Below are 17187 nucleotides of genomic sequence, written 5' to 3' on the forward strand. Positions count from 1 at the left end.
CCTCTGTTATCCGTAGCTTTTTGTAAAACTAGTTTAACGTGTAAAAAAAAAAAATTTGGTAAAAGAAAATTATGCTTTTGTTGCAAGAAACCTTGACTTAGTCAATAGCTGCAACAAAAGTGTAAAATATGAGTCCTGTTTTTGGCATGTAAGGAAGTTTAAGGCCACACTGGGCTATGGAACAGGCCATGAAACCAGAGCCAAGCATAAGGACGTCATCTTTTCAATCAATGTGCAGCACTCAGTGGAGGAGTTCTTAGCCACCTGAGCATGAAATTCAGAAAACAGAGCACACTCCGTAGGTAATGATCCTTCTCCCTGTGTGGCGATGATTTAATTGAAATGTTTTAATGAACCTTGGCGCTCTGTCTCTAATAACCTCTGGTAAAGGATGTGTGCTTGACTTCTTAATGGTTTGGGTGCAAAATGGGAAAATTAAATAGAAATATAGTGACCAAAATGTATCATTTTTTTTCTGCTTATACTGCTTTAAAACACTAGAGATGCACTACAGTGCACGAGTCACGTTGTGTCTAAAAAAATAACTACATAAAAAAAGAACAGTACTCTACTAGTATTTGAATATATACATAAATTGGGACTCAGTCTGACAGCATTTCATTTCCTCCACCCCTTCTTAAAATTCATTTTTCGGTTCTCACAGAGCTTGAGAGCAAGTGATCTGTCTCTGCTTTTTTATTAAGATTATTTAAGCCATAATTATTTTCCTTCGACTTCGACCATGGCATTTTAGGGTCAGTTCCGTTTGCATCTTATCATCATTATGCCAGTGAGATTAATTTCTGTTTACTGGGAAAATCTCATTTTCAGGTTGCAAACCTTTAAACCTTTATTTAATATATTGCATGTTACAAATGTGGCAACATGTTAAATCTAACATTGTATTCCCTCACTTGAAAAAGCTTGTTAAATGTTCCAATAGCATAGCTAGCATTGGTAAGACAACAAGTATAGCCCACAGTGAGGTCCCTCATGTCTAATGTCTTTTTCAAAGAAGGAACTGAAGTTATAGTCATGTAATCTCAGGACTAAATTGGAAAAAAAAGCTTGACGAATGGAGTGCTCCGCCAACTCCTCGCAGACTACAAAAACAGCAAGCCAAAAATTGGAAACACTGAGGAGAGGAAGTGTTTTGCTTTAAATTGCTCTGAGGGACTGAACAAATGGAAATCTTGTGATCCTACCTGTCATTTTCCCCTTTCTGTCTTTCTGCCTCTTTTCCCAATTTCTCCCTAATCCTTTGTTCTCTTCATCCATATGGCACAGAAGCGCCGTTAAAAAATCAGCATAGCAAACTCAATCAAGTCAAATTCAGACAGAAACAAAGACAAAATAAGGAAGAAATCATGCACTTAGCCAAGCCAAAAGATAAATCACTTAATGTTGCAAATAAGGGGGGTGGGGGGGGGGGGGTTAAGAGATGAGATTAGTTTGTGTTTGCTAATTTCGCTTACAACCATGATCGTGTATTTTTAAGGATTAACCACCTGCTACAATATGAAAAAACAAATGCCACTGAGAACGAAAGTCAAATCGGCAATGAAATTCAGAGGTATTCTGTAATTTACTAAGTCTAGAGCTCAGAACAAAGCTGACAGATGTTTGATTTCTTAATCTGAGAAAACAAAAGCAGTTCATTACGCTGTTGATTTATTTCCGCACTCTCCACCAATTATTACAATTCATTTATGAAAAACTTGGTATTATTCCTGTTTTACAACTGTAACATTTTGATTTTAACAATCATGGAAAACAAATGAATGTGGCAAAATACAATCATCGGTAGCTTCAACTTTGTCTGTCAGTCTTCTCTGCAGATACTGGCAGAAGCTTTGGGTCAAGGGCTCAACGTTTCTTACTGAAATGTCAAGGGCAATCACAGGATAAACATGCTCCTGTACCTAGTTACCAGAAATGGCAGCCAATACAAATCAGAATGAAGTAACAGCACTGATTTAGTATTAACAATGACATGTGGAGAGGATGGGGGTGGAGGGAAAGAAACAGAGTGAGTGGAGATGTGCTGTTTGATCTTCCTGTCATGTCTGTAAATGCGTCTGATAAAAAAAGGTCCCTCCCCTTCAATGATCACTGCAGAGGTCTTAGGGCAGAGTAGAGGAAGCCAGATAAATTATTTTCTTGCTCTGGAGAGATGGCATTTAGGTTAAAGCTGTAGCATTGATTTGAATGTTTTTGCTCCCAGCCAACCTGAAAGGTACATTCCTGCGTGCTGTCTCAGGAAGCCCCTTTGATGAATAATTATATAAAAGATATGATGAACCTAATGTGATTGTTTCTTGTCATTGCATGATTTTGGGACAGTATAATACTCAAATAAATCATTAAATTTGGCTATTTCATTATTTATTTATTTGTATGTAGTTGAAATTAAATATAGTAACACCACTAAACTTCAACAGACTGAAGAGCAAGCACAGACATGATTCAGCCATGAAAGCACAACACTTTATCCAAAACAATAATCGATGTTTGACATCAAAAGATGGTTTTAAGTTTCTACAGCTCATTGAAATTGTATATGCAAAACAAGTTACAATGTATCATAAGGTCTTAAACTCTAAAGGGAGTGCTGAATCTAAATAAAAAGCAGTTTCTTACATAACATATTCCACATAACAGAACTCACATAACAGATAGGTTCCATCTCTCACAGAGAATCACTTAACGCTGGAGTCAAAGCACACATCTATGAGCGGATGCTATGGACACTGTGGCAGTGTCACAACTGACAATTTCTTAAAATAAAAATAAGAATGCAGAGAAGACAGGCTGTGGGAAGGTGTTTCTAGACTGTTGATGAGAGCGGCAGAAGAGCCGGTGTGCACAATGTTTTATCAACTGCTTCTGTTATCATCCTCCACTATGACAGACTAAGGTACCACTGTACCCTGATTTCTGATTGTGAGGGCCTACTGAGGTCTTTATCAGCGAGTAGGAGTGCTGTACTTCCAGTCTGAGTCCTACTGCCTGCATTAATATATTGCCCACTGACTTCAGCCTCAATTGCGCTGCAATGCAGGGCTTTTTTATAAGGAAAAACGGGGAGTGGCGCCTCTCTGGGGCTCTCGCTTTCTGTGACTATCTTTGTGATATTGACTTCATTTGTGTCAGTATGAATCAGTTCAATCCGATTGCTGTACTGTGTTTGTATGTATAAACGGGGAGTGGCGCCTGTATAAAACATCAAAATTAAAAAAAAGTATTTCTATTTTTGTTTTTATGTTTGAGTTATGCAGTTTAAAAAAAAAAAAAAAAGTATTTTCAATATTGGTTTAACTATTTCTTCACAAAAGATTGTTTAATATTCCCTTGTGTAAAAGTTGTTCTGAGGTGTTTTTGCAGGGGGTCTGACAATTATTGTGTGAGGAAAGAAAAAAACAAAATGCAGTAACCAACAACACAACATTAAGCTAACTTCAGCTGAAGCTATAATGTTCAGTTAAATGGTTCATTGTCCTTCCCACATAAAAATAAAATTATATATTATATATTATAATGTGCATGTATCTGACTCTGTACATTAATGATTATTTTTAATGGATTTGCAATCTACGCATCATACAATAATATGTAGATTTGCCTGGTATTATGTGCATATTATTATAGACTGTGCAACGTTCAATTTTCCATTCGTCATCTCTATCCACCAAGGCCTGAGAAGAGTTATCATACAATGTACTATGCATGACTATAATTTCAAAAGCACTTGAATTTTGGGTTTTGGGATTTTTTGGACTAGTAACATTATTCTTACATGATGGCTTTTCATTCAGATTATGATTACTCCCATAGTAACACCATTAAAAAATTTGGAGTAGAGCATTTCTGTAGCTCAACGCCAAGGTCATGAGTTTGATTTCCAGGAAATGCGTAAACTGATAAATACCTTGAATGCAATGTTAATCACTTTGGATAAAAGTGTCTTCCAAGTGCATAAATGTAAATCAGATATTTTATTTAGCAAAGAAGCATTAAACTGACAGTTAGACATGCATAAAGTTACAAATACTACAGTTTCAAATAAACACTGTTCCGTTGAACATTAAATAGTCATAATATTTCACAATTTTACGGTATTTTTGATCAAGTTGATGCATATATAATACACTGATATATTACAAATCTTTCCAACCTGAAACTTTAGGAAGGTAGTGTAACATCTCGGTTATGTATGGTAACCCTCGTTCCCTGAAGAAGGGAACGGAGACGTCACGTCGGTGACCGACGAAATGGGATATCACCTCGATAGACCAATCTACCAATACAGCACCACTAGCAAGACTTGCTCCTCATCCTCCTGGACTTTGCACAGTGTGTGTGCGAGAAGGCTCACTGGGGGAAACAACTGGCAGTAAGAGGTCTCTGGAGAAGCAAACAGGTCTACCTGAGTGGCTCCGAAATGACTCCAAATCAGCTGGACCGTATGAGGATGGAGTCGCCTTTCTCCCGGGAGCATTGCTCGAGACAGCTTGTCGGCTGTACGGTTGAGCAGGCCGGGAATGTGAACAGCACGAAGTGACCTCAGAACCTTCCGACTCCAAAGGAGGAGGTGGCAGGCGAGTTCCGACATGCGATGGGAGCACAGACCACCTTGTCGGTCAATGTCACAATGGTCACTGTGTTGTCCATTCGGACCAGCACGTGCTTGCCTCGTAAGCGACCTTTGAGACGGTTCAAGTCAAGGCACACTGCTAACAACTGCCACTGCAGCTGCTGGCCCATCCAAACCCCTGAGACTGCATGCCCTTTGTACGTGGCCCCCCAGACGGTGGTGGAGGCATCCGTGTAAACCACAGCATGCCTGGAGATCTGCTCTAGGGGCACCCAAGAGTGAGGGTTTGGCAACAGGCCGGTGTAACTTGGACCCGGTGAGTGCCGCACTTCCACGTCCACCTCGGGACTTGGCCATAAAGTCAGTGCTGGAGCGGTCACATATGTAACAGGCCGAGCGGTGTAAGTGCCCCTGTGGCAGCCATATGCCCCAGGAGCCTCTGAAAAGTTTCAGTGGGACCGGTGTCCTGCCCTTGAACGTATTCAAGCAGACTAGCACCGACCGCACATGATCCTCTGTGAGGCGTCCTGTCTGTTCAACCGAATCCAACTCCATACCGAGAAAAGATATCCTCTGCTTTGGGGAGAGTTTGCTCTTTTCCCAGTTGACCCAAAGGCCCAACAGGCTGAGGTGCCAGAGCACCAAGTCCCTGTGCTTGCACAACTGATCCCGAGACTGTGCTAGTATCAGCCAATCATCTAGATAGTTTGTGATTTTAACACCCTGCTCTCTGAGGGGAACAAGAGCTGCCTCCGTGACTTTCGTGAAGACATGGGGAAACAGGGACAGCCTGAAGGGTAGGACCTTGTACTGATATGCCCGTCCTTCAGATGCAAACCGCAGAAAAGGTCGACACATGAAAGTACGCGTCCTTCAGGTCGATCGCTGCAAATCAATCTCAGGGATGGACACACCCAAAGATGCGTTTCTGCGTCAACATCTTGAACGGTAGCCGATGAAGGGCCCGGTTCAAAACTCGCATATCCAAGATTGGCCGTAAACCACCGCCTTTCTTGGGTACAATGAAGTAAGGGCTGTAAAACCCTGCCCTCATATCGGCTGGAGGCACCAGCTCTATCACGTCCTTCGCCAGTAGGACTGCGATCTCTGCCCGCAGAACAGGAGCATAGACCAATCTACCAATTGTAGTGAAGCGGATACCGCTGAACTTGGGGGGATGCCGGGTGAACTGAATCGCATATCATAGATGGTCCGCAGAAGCCAGCGAGACGGGCTGGGTAGCGCTGACCAGGTGCTTAGAAACCGTACAAGCGGGACCAGCGGAACAACAGCCGTACCCGCAGTGGGGCAGCGAGGTGGAACACAGGGACCCAACTCAGTCAGCTTGTGTGCAGCCCGGATTGTGGTGTGAGTGTGGGGTGTAGGGCTCACCTGGTTCCACGGGTTGGAAGAGGGTGCGTGATTAGGGCCTTTGTTGTGGGGTGTAGGTGGGTTGAAGGAGGAAGAGGGTGCGTCCGAACTCTCCGTGCCCTCCTGGGACCCAGAGATTTGCTCTTTTGTTGAGTATTTGCGTCTCCGTGAACCATGGCGGGGAAAAAAACACTGCCTACATGCCAAGGAAGCACTGGTGAAGGAGGAGGACTTGATTGCTGAGGACTACCCTCTGGAAAGCATAGCTGCCATTTCCGCAACTCTCAGGCTTTGCCCTCCCGGAGGGACCCACTGAGATAATCTGACAGCTCTGCTCTTTTGATGGAGTATCCGGTTGGGGGGCCCACTGGTACTTCTGGTACACTCTTTGAAGAGGGCCCAGTGCGTTCCGTGGGTGCTCAATGGGGGCAAGAAAAATGGTCCCTAGAGGGTTGTGGTTCCCTGGGGTTTGCAGGGAAATTGCTCTTTTGTGGAGTATTTGGGTACCGTCATCCGTGAGGCCAATGGCGGGTAAGAAACGAGACCCAGATGGAGGGGCAACGGGACTCCACACCCTTAAGGTAGCAGAGCCTGGTTTGCAGCTCCGAGATGGTCATCTTCCTGCAGTGGGAACATGACGCATCCACAAAGGCCACTTCAGTGTGCTTGATGCCCAGACATTTGAGGCAGCGATCGTGACCATCACCCGGTGCCAGGTAACTACCGCACCCACAAACGCACGGGTGATACGGCATCCTTATAAGGACGATCCGTCGTCTTTATAAAGACGCACCTGTGGAGCTCTTTTAGAGGAAATTCGCTCTTTAGAAAATGCTCTTTTAGTGTTGAGGCACACAGGGGAGATGGCCGCTTCCAACAAGACAGGGGGTAGTGCAGCCTGAAGTGTGCAATCCACTCGACACTGGAACGCCACTGAAGCACCGTCTCGCCAATACAGGAAGCTTCCCAGAGCTTGCCGAACTCGTAGTTCACAGCAGACACAGTTGAGCAGAACGATACTGTTGCTCGGCTCCGAAGCGAAAAGCTGGTATGCATTGCATCTGCTGCCTTCTTATACTCACGCTGTGATCAGCGGCAGCTGGATGCAATAATTTCATGCCAATGTGCACTGGCTCGTTTAGTTTACACTCTTAGTCGATTGGTCTATCGAAGTGATATCCTAATTCGTTGGTCACCGACGTGACGTCGAGAGTGACCAACTGAAAGGGAAATATTGTTAAGGGAATCTGAAACAGCCATTCAAAACATTTTTTACTGGAACTGCTTCTGAATAGAACAAAAAGACAAAGACCTTCAATGCCACTTTTGTAAGGGCTCAGTAGAAAAGTTGCAAGTCACTGCATCCTGTTATGCTCAATTTGTACACAGCACAGAAACTGAGCTTATTGCATACTTATGCTTATGTAGATGCTTATGTAGATGCCTGGGAATTGCACAGGATGACATGTAAAAATGTCAAAGCATGCATACTACAGTACATGCTGTGCATGAGCAATCCCCTTTAAGTTTTAAGAAATGGCTGCCATATACTGTACAGTAATAGCCTGACAGTTCAGAGTGCTGAGGGGAACCCGAACTCTCCAGACTGTAGACATCACTCAGAGCGATTGTTTAAAATTTAAACAATTTCGGCTTGCGAATTTCATAAGTGTGGGAAATGTACAACTGATTTAGAAGTGTTAAAACTGAGCTCTACTTTGAAAAAGCGATTTTAGTTTGAGAGCAGGCAAGATTTATGAGCTTTTCTCTGTGTCTGTCTCTAGGAGTATTTCTTAGATGTAGATTAAGAGTAGCTGTCAGCTAAACACTTCCAAAGAAGTCAAAGTGGCTGTGGTAACAAGATGCTGTAAGAACGGCAGTAAGATGCCAACACTTTCACAAGGTCACAAAACAAGTCATATGCCAGTAGCAATAATTACATCCACACAGAGTAAATATAAAAAATAGAAAAGGTTTGTGTATTTTCAGAATACAAATTATTTTGTCATCTTTTTATCGTATGAGCAATTTCATCAAAGCACACACACATTGCAGGAACTCAAAATTGTTTCTATTTGCAATTCACAAAATGGATCCCAAAACTGAAAGCGAGAGAGAGAGGGGGGGGGGGGGGGGGGGACATTGCAGTTAATCATATTTTTTTATATTTGTTGTTCACTTGAGGAGCATCCTGGAGTAAGCTTAAGCATATGTTCAGATAAGTGTTGTTCACTTGAGGAGCATCCTGGAGTAAGCTTCAAAATCAGATGGGACACATAGCTCAAAGTGGTGTAAAGGGATGTGTGTGTGGGGACTGCTAATTGCACAAGAACAGATATTTAAGAGTATTAGTTCAGTGCGGTACACTCCCACACCTACAGTATTATTCATCTGGTTTCTAAACAGCTGAAAAGCTGTACTTCTTCAGCTCTTTTCCTCTTTGTATTCTGCTTATGCTGTTATTCGTGTTTTTTTTTATTTTCATACAGTCCATAGTGTTCGGTGGCAGAGCATTATGGGAGCTCAAGCACTCAGTGGCATCTGAGAGGCGTTCCTCTGGGGGAGAGGTCTGACAATTGCTGGGTTTAGTTCCGTGATTGGCCCTGTGACTGCTGAATTGCTCCACTAGAAATGAATAAAAATATGTCTACAATTCATGAATTGTAGACATGGTGTAACTTTTGGATTGTGAACCCTATCTATCTATCTATCTATATCTATCCATCCATCCATCCATCCATCCATCCATTTATATTAAACAATAAAATAAAAAAATTACCATCATATGGACTTGGCAATAAAACTGCCCAACATGCCCCAGTGGTTTAATCAAATTTTATTTATTTATTTTTAAATAAATTATGAAATATATCATTAAGTGACAGTGGTTATTAATTTGTATTAAATTTGGAAGTAATGCATGGAAAAGAATCCTCACCACTTACAGCACTCATTGCTGTTATTAAATATGTATCCAAACTCTGTTGACTTCATTCAGAATATACCTTGCTATAATTTCAGTACTTGATATGATTTCAAACAGGTATGTTTTTTAACTATTTATTTCTCAGAGCAGCAGTATATCACTATCTATCAGACACAACTTATGAGAATCCTTACTTAAGTCAACAGTTTTAATCATTAATAATTATTAAGTTATGTGACTATAACATTTATGAAGACTGTTTAAGCATATGTTCAGATAAGTGTTGTTCACTTGAGGAGCATCCTGGAGTATAGTGACATCCCAACTCATTTATTTTCAGCATTCCTCCCCACTCTAAAATCATTCCCCTGCAGAAAGTGCACATTTGGAGGTTCAAGCTCCTCAGGGAATGAGCCATAAGTTCATCCGTGTACCCTTGTGCAAGGCCTGTAATAATTATCTGTCCCTGTATTAAGTTTTCTTCCTTTGGATAAAAGTGTCTGCTAAATGGGTACCATCACAGAACCATGGTACTACCACAGTAGGAAAACAGATGCTTTTATCCAAAGTGCTTGATGTACACTCATTACAGCGACAGTCCCCTTGGAGCTACCTAAGTGTCCTGCTAAAAGGCACAATGGTGATAGTTCATGGATCACCTGTTGCAGTGTTCAAACTAGTAACTTTTTGATTACAAGCCCAGAACCACTACATCGTCCTATTAATAAAAAATAAAAATGGCAAGCTTAAGAGAGTGTGGGAATCATCAGTTGTCCACTGCGCAATGCGGAAGGAAATACAAGTGCTCAGTAGGCTAAAGGAAATGGAAGACTTTTTTGAGGTTAATCTCTGCTGTATATATGAACTAGTCTAATCTGTTCTGCGGCACTATTGATGGATCCGATAGCGATGCTAATGCATTAGTAAGAGCTCTCATTGCAGGGCTGAAGTTGGATAGATATTCTATGCATGTGTAGCATAAAGACCTGCTTATGCATTTAAGCAAAGCAGCATGGTGGACAGTACTCTCTCACTTGGTTTCTCTTTCTCTAAACACTCAAATTAGAACAAAGAAAGAAATTTCCATATCTGTGTACTGTGAACCTTTTAAGTAAACTGAAGCTTTTTTTTTTTTTCTCTCGGTGTGACATTATTTCCTTTGCATTTAATACACAAATCCCACCTCATACAAAACAAATTCATTATTTGCTAATTAGTTATTTAGTGAAAGTGACATGACATACAGCCAAGTATGGTAACCCATACTCAGAATTCGTGCTCTGCATTTAACCCATCCAAAGTGCACACACACAGCAGTGAACACACACACCCACCGTGAACACACACCCGGAGCAGTGGGCAGTCATTTATGCTGCGGCACCCGGGGAGCAGTTGGGGATTCGGTGCCTTGCTCGAGACTCGAACCCACAACCTTAGGGTTAGGAGTCAAACTCAATAACTAGGCCATGACTCTCCCACTCATTTCTCTCAGCTCTCTCTCTCTCCTACCTATCTATCTATCTATCTATCTATCTATCTATCTATCTATCTATCTATCTATCTATCTATCTATCTATCTATCTATCTATCTATCTATCTATCTATCTATCTAAAAAAAAGAACCATCCATAAACACATGCTGAATCTATACAGTGCAAATGTAGTACAACACAGACTAAGCAGCGAGGGCAATACAAAAATCAACCATCGCTCCTCTGTAATGTCTGCGATCCTGAACAGGGCTCGCCATTATTGCTTGATTTGCACTGGTCGGGGTGGTAAATTCTCTTGCCAGGTAGACAGTAATAACTCAAAGCCGGCTGCCACAGACACTCGGATGTTCCCTCGGTGAGACTGATTTGATGAGATGGTGATGCCTCCATTCATTTGACTGAGGGGCCTTAAAAGCCCTGAGCGGATCACAGAGGCTTGAATCTCATATCTTCAGTGGCTAAGCCATGAGAAGGAAATGTATTTACTTGTGTACACACACACACACACACACACACACACATACTGTACACAAACCGTGCCATAACCAGCACATGCATCTACCCAGATTCATACATGCAAATGTACACAAATATCACATGTTCCCCAGCGTGCCTTACAGGTTGTTTTGCGTTGTACATGGGCAAGTTGTGCATCAGTTAACCTCAGGAAACCCCTGCGCTAGTGCCTCAGTGGCCAATGCATCATCTTCCTGCAATCAACTAATAACAACCCAATAACATTTTGTAATTCATTTTGATTGAATTGGGCTGTTTTGCCTATATAAAGCCTGTGGCGGATGTTCTGTGAGGTCGGTAAACAACATCACAATCACAGCAGGTGAGTGCTGCTCATAGATCACTGCCTGAAATGAAAATACATAAAGAGAACATCCAACATATGTGCATGGATTTCACATCGAAGACATCAACAGCTTGGTCCGCAACTTGCTTAGAATCCTCCTCAATCCCTTGGCAATTTTTTTTTCCGGAATCTTAAACCCCATTAAAGTGATTAAAATGTAATTTGTTTTGTGAAGAGATTCTAGTGACATTAGTTAAGGTGAGAGGGGGTTTATCAGATGCAAGAGCATATGGAGCTTACCAGCAGTGTAAACAGGAAGTGATCAGCCAGAATTACCTGGAGATGACTCCGGAGTAGAGTGAGCTGGGGTAAATCAGGGCTATCAAACACTTTTCATTTCCTTTACCACTTTACTATACCGTAAAATCTCCATGTATCCATGAGGGAAACATCTTGCCCCACCTCAGACCATGACAGATAATGAAATAAATGTCTTAAGAGGATTAAATATGCTTGGCCTGGCAAATCTGTAAACAGCCAGTTTCCTCATCCGACACATAACCACAACGCATGTGTCAGGGAAAGTTTACAGCTTTCCAAATATTGGTCCAGTGAAGTGGGTGACAGAAGAAGCGTGAATGTGATGGCTGTGGGGTTGGGGGGGGGGGGGGGGCATGCAGGAGCAGAAACGAGGGAGGTGATATACGATTGCTGAGTCTGAAAATGCGGCCGTGGAATTTACAGTCTTGGTGAAGGGGGTGGGAGTGGGAAGATTTTAAAAGATGTTTTCCAATTATAAAAGATTGTACAAACAGGGCGGAGGGTAAACGATGAATGCTCATGTGCTCCAGCTGTGTGTGTGTGTGTGTGTGTGTGTGTATGTACTGCTTCTTAACCTCTGCGCCGGCTGATTTATACACCCACTAACACACTCCTGAACTCCAAGTGTGTAATTAAAGCAGGCCACTCAAAACGAACATCCATTCTGTGTTACTTGTTCTCTCTGTGGATTTACTGTGATGTGGGGTGAAGAGGGTCTTCGCTCAGTGAGGGCAGGCCAAGGAGGTCTATAATACCTGGAGAGGGCTATCTGTTAGCATTAATATTCATCTTTACAGTCCCAGGACCACCCAGAAGTCTGATATTTAAAATCTGCTACACTTGCTCATGGTCCCACAGAACTTTTTGAGCCAATCGGTAACACTTTATTTTAGGGTCTCTTAACCAGTTGCTTATTAGCAGGTATATTATTAGAATATTAGCCATTTATTAGTAATAATTAAGCACATATTATGCATTTTTCTACATTACCTTATTCTAAATCCCTAATCCTACCCAATACCTAAACGTAACAACTACCTTACTAACTAATAATAGGCAGCAAATGAGGAATTTATTGAAGGAAACGTCGTAGTTAATAGTGAATAAGTGTTCCCTATTCTAAAGTGCTACCAGCCAATCATTTGAGAATACCATGTGACTAACTTCATTTTCAGACCTGTAGATTTTTTTGCTTTGTTCTGAAACAGGGACTTAAATTGCTACGTTCTTGCATTCTCTTCTTGGTTTGATTTGCTTTTACAAGGCAACATTTCAAAGTGTACCAAAATGTTTATGCAAGTCTCATATAAGTACAACCATCCTTTTATTGGTAAGAGTGCACCTGTTTATATTTTGGGATTGTGTTCATAGCATCATTCTTGTAATGCACCTGTTTCAGAAAAGAGCAATTAAGAACAGATTGGTTTGTTCGTCTGTTGGGTCGAATTGTTTTCTCACCAAAACTAAACTGATCCAGAGTGTATTTCCAATTGGGCCGAGACCAGCTCGCTCAGAACATCTCAGACCTATTGTTTCGGTGCGGATCCAAACAAGATTGTTGTGTCCATTCGTGCCTAAACAAACTGAACTAAGGGTCAAAATGCACTAGGTTCTGAAACAAACTCTCCAAATGAGCCAGGTGTGAACATGTCCCAATAACATCGCTGATTTGCAGATGGCACCACAACAATGCACACTGTCTTAAACCTTTTACTGGTGACTGTCCTGAGTCATGAAATGAGTAACAGCAGACAGGGAAAAGTCTAAGTCGATTTCAAATTTGTAAGGGTCTTGTAAGAATCAGACACTGGTAAAACATCCACTACAATAGAATTGTGCAATTAAAAAAAAAAAAAAAAAAAAAAAATATATATATTTTAAAAAAACAGAATACAAAACAAGTTTTGAATGGTCAAACACAACAATCTTCTAGAGAATGTGAAGAAATCGTACAAATGAGAGGGTGACTTTGGTGATTGTATGCTCTCTGACAGCTGACATTCTGATGTTTAGAGTGTAGGGACATTTATTTGTTTTCCTTACCTGAATGTGTTATATGGGGAGTTTATGAAAGGAATAAATGAAAATGAAAACTCTGTCACCATTTACTCTACCTCGTGCTATTCCAAACCTAGAATATGACTTTCTGGTAACACTTTAGAATAGGAAACACTAATTCACTATTAATTACGACTTTTCCCTCAATAAATTCTTAATTTGCTGCTAATTAATAGTTAGTAAGGTAGTTGTTAAGTTTAGGTATTGGGTAGGATTAGGGATGTAAAATAAGGTCATGTAGAATAAGGCTATAATATGTGCTTAATTACTTCTAATAAACAGCTAATATTCTAGTAATATGCATGCTAATAAGCAACTAGTTAAGAAACCCTAAAATAAAGTGTTACCGACTTTATTTCTTCAGAGGAATATAAAAGACATTTATTTATTTATTTATGGTAAACAGTATTCTACCTGCTCCTTTCTGTATAATGAATAGCAAATGTAGGTGAGTGCTATCAAACTCCACAATGACAAAAAGCACCATACAAGTATGTATCATGAAAGTATGCCAAGTCTTCAAAAGTCATACAACAACATTGTTCAAGGAACAGAGAGAAATTTATGAAGCTATTTATCGGAAATCTTGTCCTAACTGGGCTGACAGGAGCGCCTATGTTTCCCTTAACCAGTGAAATATTTATCAAGCCATGTTCTTTAAACTGAAGAGCAGTCAGAATACTTCATTTCACTTGATGTAACAGTATTATATAATAGCACAGTATATGCTCATTTTTTATAGGTTAAAACTCTCCTGATGGGAATGTCAGTCTGATAGGAATGCCCTTATGTCTAATGCCTCACAGCTTTATTTCTTGACAGTTTTTAGTTTAGATCAGTGCTGACCGATCTGACACTTTGTTTCATTGTCATGGTGATGGGGAGAGAAAATGCATCAAAAGAGCTTTTAAGCTGTGCTAATTGCTGAAGTCAAGAGCGTGGACCTCAGCTTCTTGAGTTAGACACATACTGGTGTTTGATGCTCTTATGCACGACAGTCAGATGTTCAGAAATGTGAGGAGGTGTTATTTAAGTCTAAACTGTTCTCAAAAGACTTATTCTCTTGAACATCAAGTATAAAATACAACAGATAGTTCAGTGCTGTGCATTATAGTTACTTTTTTAGCATTTTGTTTGTCTGTTTTATTTGAAGGTTTAAATCCATTTGCAGGCTCAAAGGAAACATATTTGTGCTTCCTTGTGCAAGTATTAATACCTGAGGCATCAACCTTCAGAAGACGATTCCATAACCCTGTGGTTCTTAAAGTGTGGTGTTATAAAAAGGGGACTTAAATGGCAGAGTGGAAGAGCTTCAGTGAAAAATGACTTAAATGTCAGTCCCTTCCTCACACAAAGCTATCATAATATAGTGCACAAGTCATATATACAACTTTTATGATACTTTTATGTGCTTTCTGGTGCTTGACAGTTACAAACACCATCCTCTCATCCCTTATTTATGTCCTTTTGTGTTCTACGAAACACAATGTTTCATGAGCAAAAAAAAAAAAGAGATTTTGAATATCATGGGGTAATATATCACTTTCTTTCAGTGTAGTGGTCATGTTCATTTTATGTTCTTATTTCTAGGAAGACAGCAGGCAAAGGACTGACTCACCTGTCTGCGAAGATCACGGGTCTTCTTGGTCATCTTGTCAATAGCTGAATTCAGTGGGTCTCCTTTTTCTTTTCTTCCGGTCTGCAATAAAAGAGGACAAAGGTGGAGAAATTTGGTGTTAGACATGATATTGTTCTGCAATCTCACACCAGAAGAAGATGAAAGAGTAACGAACAAATCAAGAGAGAAAGGTTAAGTTAAAAATGCTGTTATCGGCATTAAGTGGGGTCTGGTGAAGGTTTTTAAGAGCCTCTTAAAACCTGAGGCCTTTAAGTGCCTATAAATGTAGACACAGCAGGGATGGAATAAAGCAAGTGCTGCATAAAGCAACAATAGTGTGTAGACACGATCTATGATAAAAAAAATATGGAGCACAGTAGCAGGTTTTGCAGACAAACTGACATGAAGGAATCTTCTATGCTATATTTCTCAACATCAAAAAAAAAGAAAAAAAAAAAAGGCTGGCCACAGGCAGGCCCTAAAACGTCAGGGATTAAACCTTATTGGCAGTATAAAAGCCACATCGCGGGGTGCCAGGTATTCCATCTGATGAAGCTGAAGGACACTGTAGTCTGAATAAATTTGAAAATTGCACACAACTCTGAATGCAGCACAACTTGTATCTTCTTTCTTTTACCATTACTCTATATAATGGATCGAAGCCTCACATAAAACCAGCTCCAGCTTGGAGTTATACACATGTGAAGGTCTATGAAAGAGGCAGTTTTCCAGTATATCTCTAAGTATGAATCAGTTCCGTTTTTGTATCTCCAGACCTTTCATTCAATCATCTGCCAGTTTAACTTAAGAAGAAAAAGTTTTTTTTTTTTTTTTTTTCAGGGGGACACTTACTCAGTCATCAATTCATAGGTGCTGAACAATAACAACAACAAAAGTATATTCACTGACTAATCTGATTGTCTGGCTTTATGAAACTTCCTGAAATAAAGGCACAACGATTCCTTTATTTATTCATTAATCAATCTGCCTGAAAGTCACAGGGTCGATTCAATGAGCACTAGTTCAGAAAGAACCAATGACTGAATTTATCAGGTTAGTGGAACCAAATCGATGAGAAAATTGTGTTTGAGGCACTTAATAGCAAGTAAACAAGCAGAACTGCATATTTCACTTTTAAAGTCAGAATTTTAAAGTCTGGGAAAGAAATAGTATGTGTTATTTTGGGTGGACAGCAATTTTATCACTAGGTCTATAGACATTTCAATGTTTTATGTACAAGAAAAATCCATTTCAGATAAACCTTGCCAATTGTGGCCACATAAAGGTCACTTTATATGTTTGTCAGATGATCTCTTGCTGTTTAAATACACGTTTTAGCCAAAATAAGCTGCAGTGTGGACTAGACTTGATGCCGTGAGCGAAAAGTCTGGCTATGAGTGACTAGTTCAGGAGTGTCATGCACCATATAATCTGAATGCCCCTGTTTGCTTCCTGTCTGATTGTTCCAGTGGCTGTTGCCCTAAAAAATGTATTCTCGTTCCCCTGTCAGAGTGAGCTGGTGAAATGTGCTCGGGTTGAAATGAGGACGGTTTCTCTTGTTAGTGAGTAATTAAAGATTTTGCAGCGGTGGCGGCCGTCTCCCCTAGGTCCGATCTGCCAGACAGCTCACAGCTGGCTCCTGTATGTTAGTGTCAGAGGAAACTCTCACCATAGATGACAACACACGTCCCACCTCTCTCTCTCTCTCTCTCTCTCTCTCTCTCTCTCTCTCTCTCTCTTTTTCCCCTTTCAGCAGTGAGACTGCAGGCTATAGCTCGGTACAAACACAAGCAGTATCCTATTAAATATGGACAGCAGGACTGAAATGGCTAAATCCCTGCAAGAATTTGCCAGAAAATGATACAGTGGACACAGTGTATGAGAACAAGATAATGGTGCAATGTAGGGACGTTTAAGAGACCATATGCAATATATTTAAAGTGTTTTATTAGGAACACTGTCTCAAAATAATTTAGGCCGAAATAATCGCTTGGAATCTCACTT

General features: G+C 40.7%; 1 protein-coding gene across 2 annotated transcripts in view; it reads right to left on the reverse strand.

Annotated features, from left to right (window-relative positions):
- The window catches only part of LOC109048794 (catenin alpha-2), a 458387-nt gene that overhangs the window by 77170 nt on the left and 364030 nt on the right, over nucleotides 1-17187 (reverse strand). For both annotated transcript variants that reach the window (XM_042717148.1, XM_042717149.1), the window contains one exon: nucleotides 15184-15264. In XM_042717148.1, coding sequence (XP_042573082.1) covers nucleotides 15184-15264 — 81 coding nt within the window. The remainder of the gene's footprint in view (nucleotides 1-15183; nucleotides 15265-17187) is intronic.

The sequence above is a fragment of the Cyprinus carpio genome, chromosome B1, assembly GCF_018340385.1.
Source record: "Cyprinus carpio isolate SPL01 chromosome B1, ASM1834038v1, whole genome shotgun sequence".
NCBI lineage: Eukaryota > Metazoa > Chordata > Actinopteri > Cypriniformes > Cyprinidae > Cyprinus > Cyprinus carpio.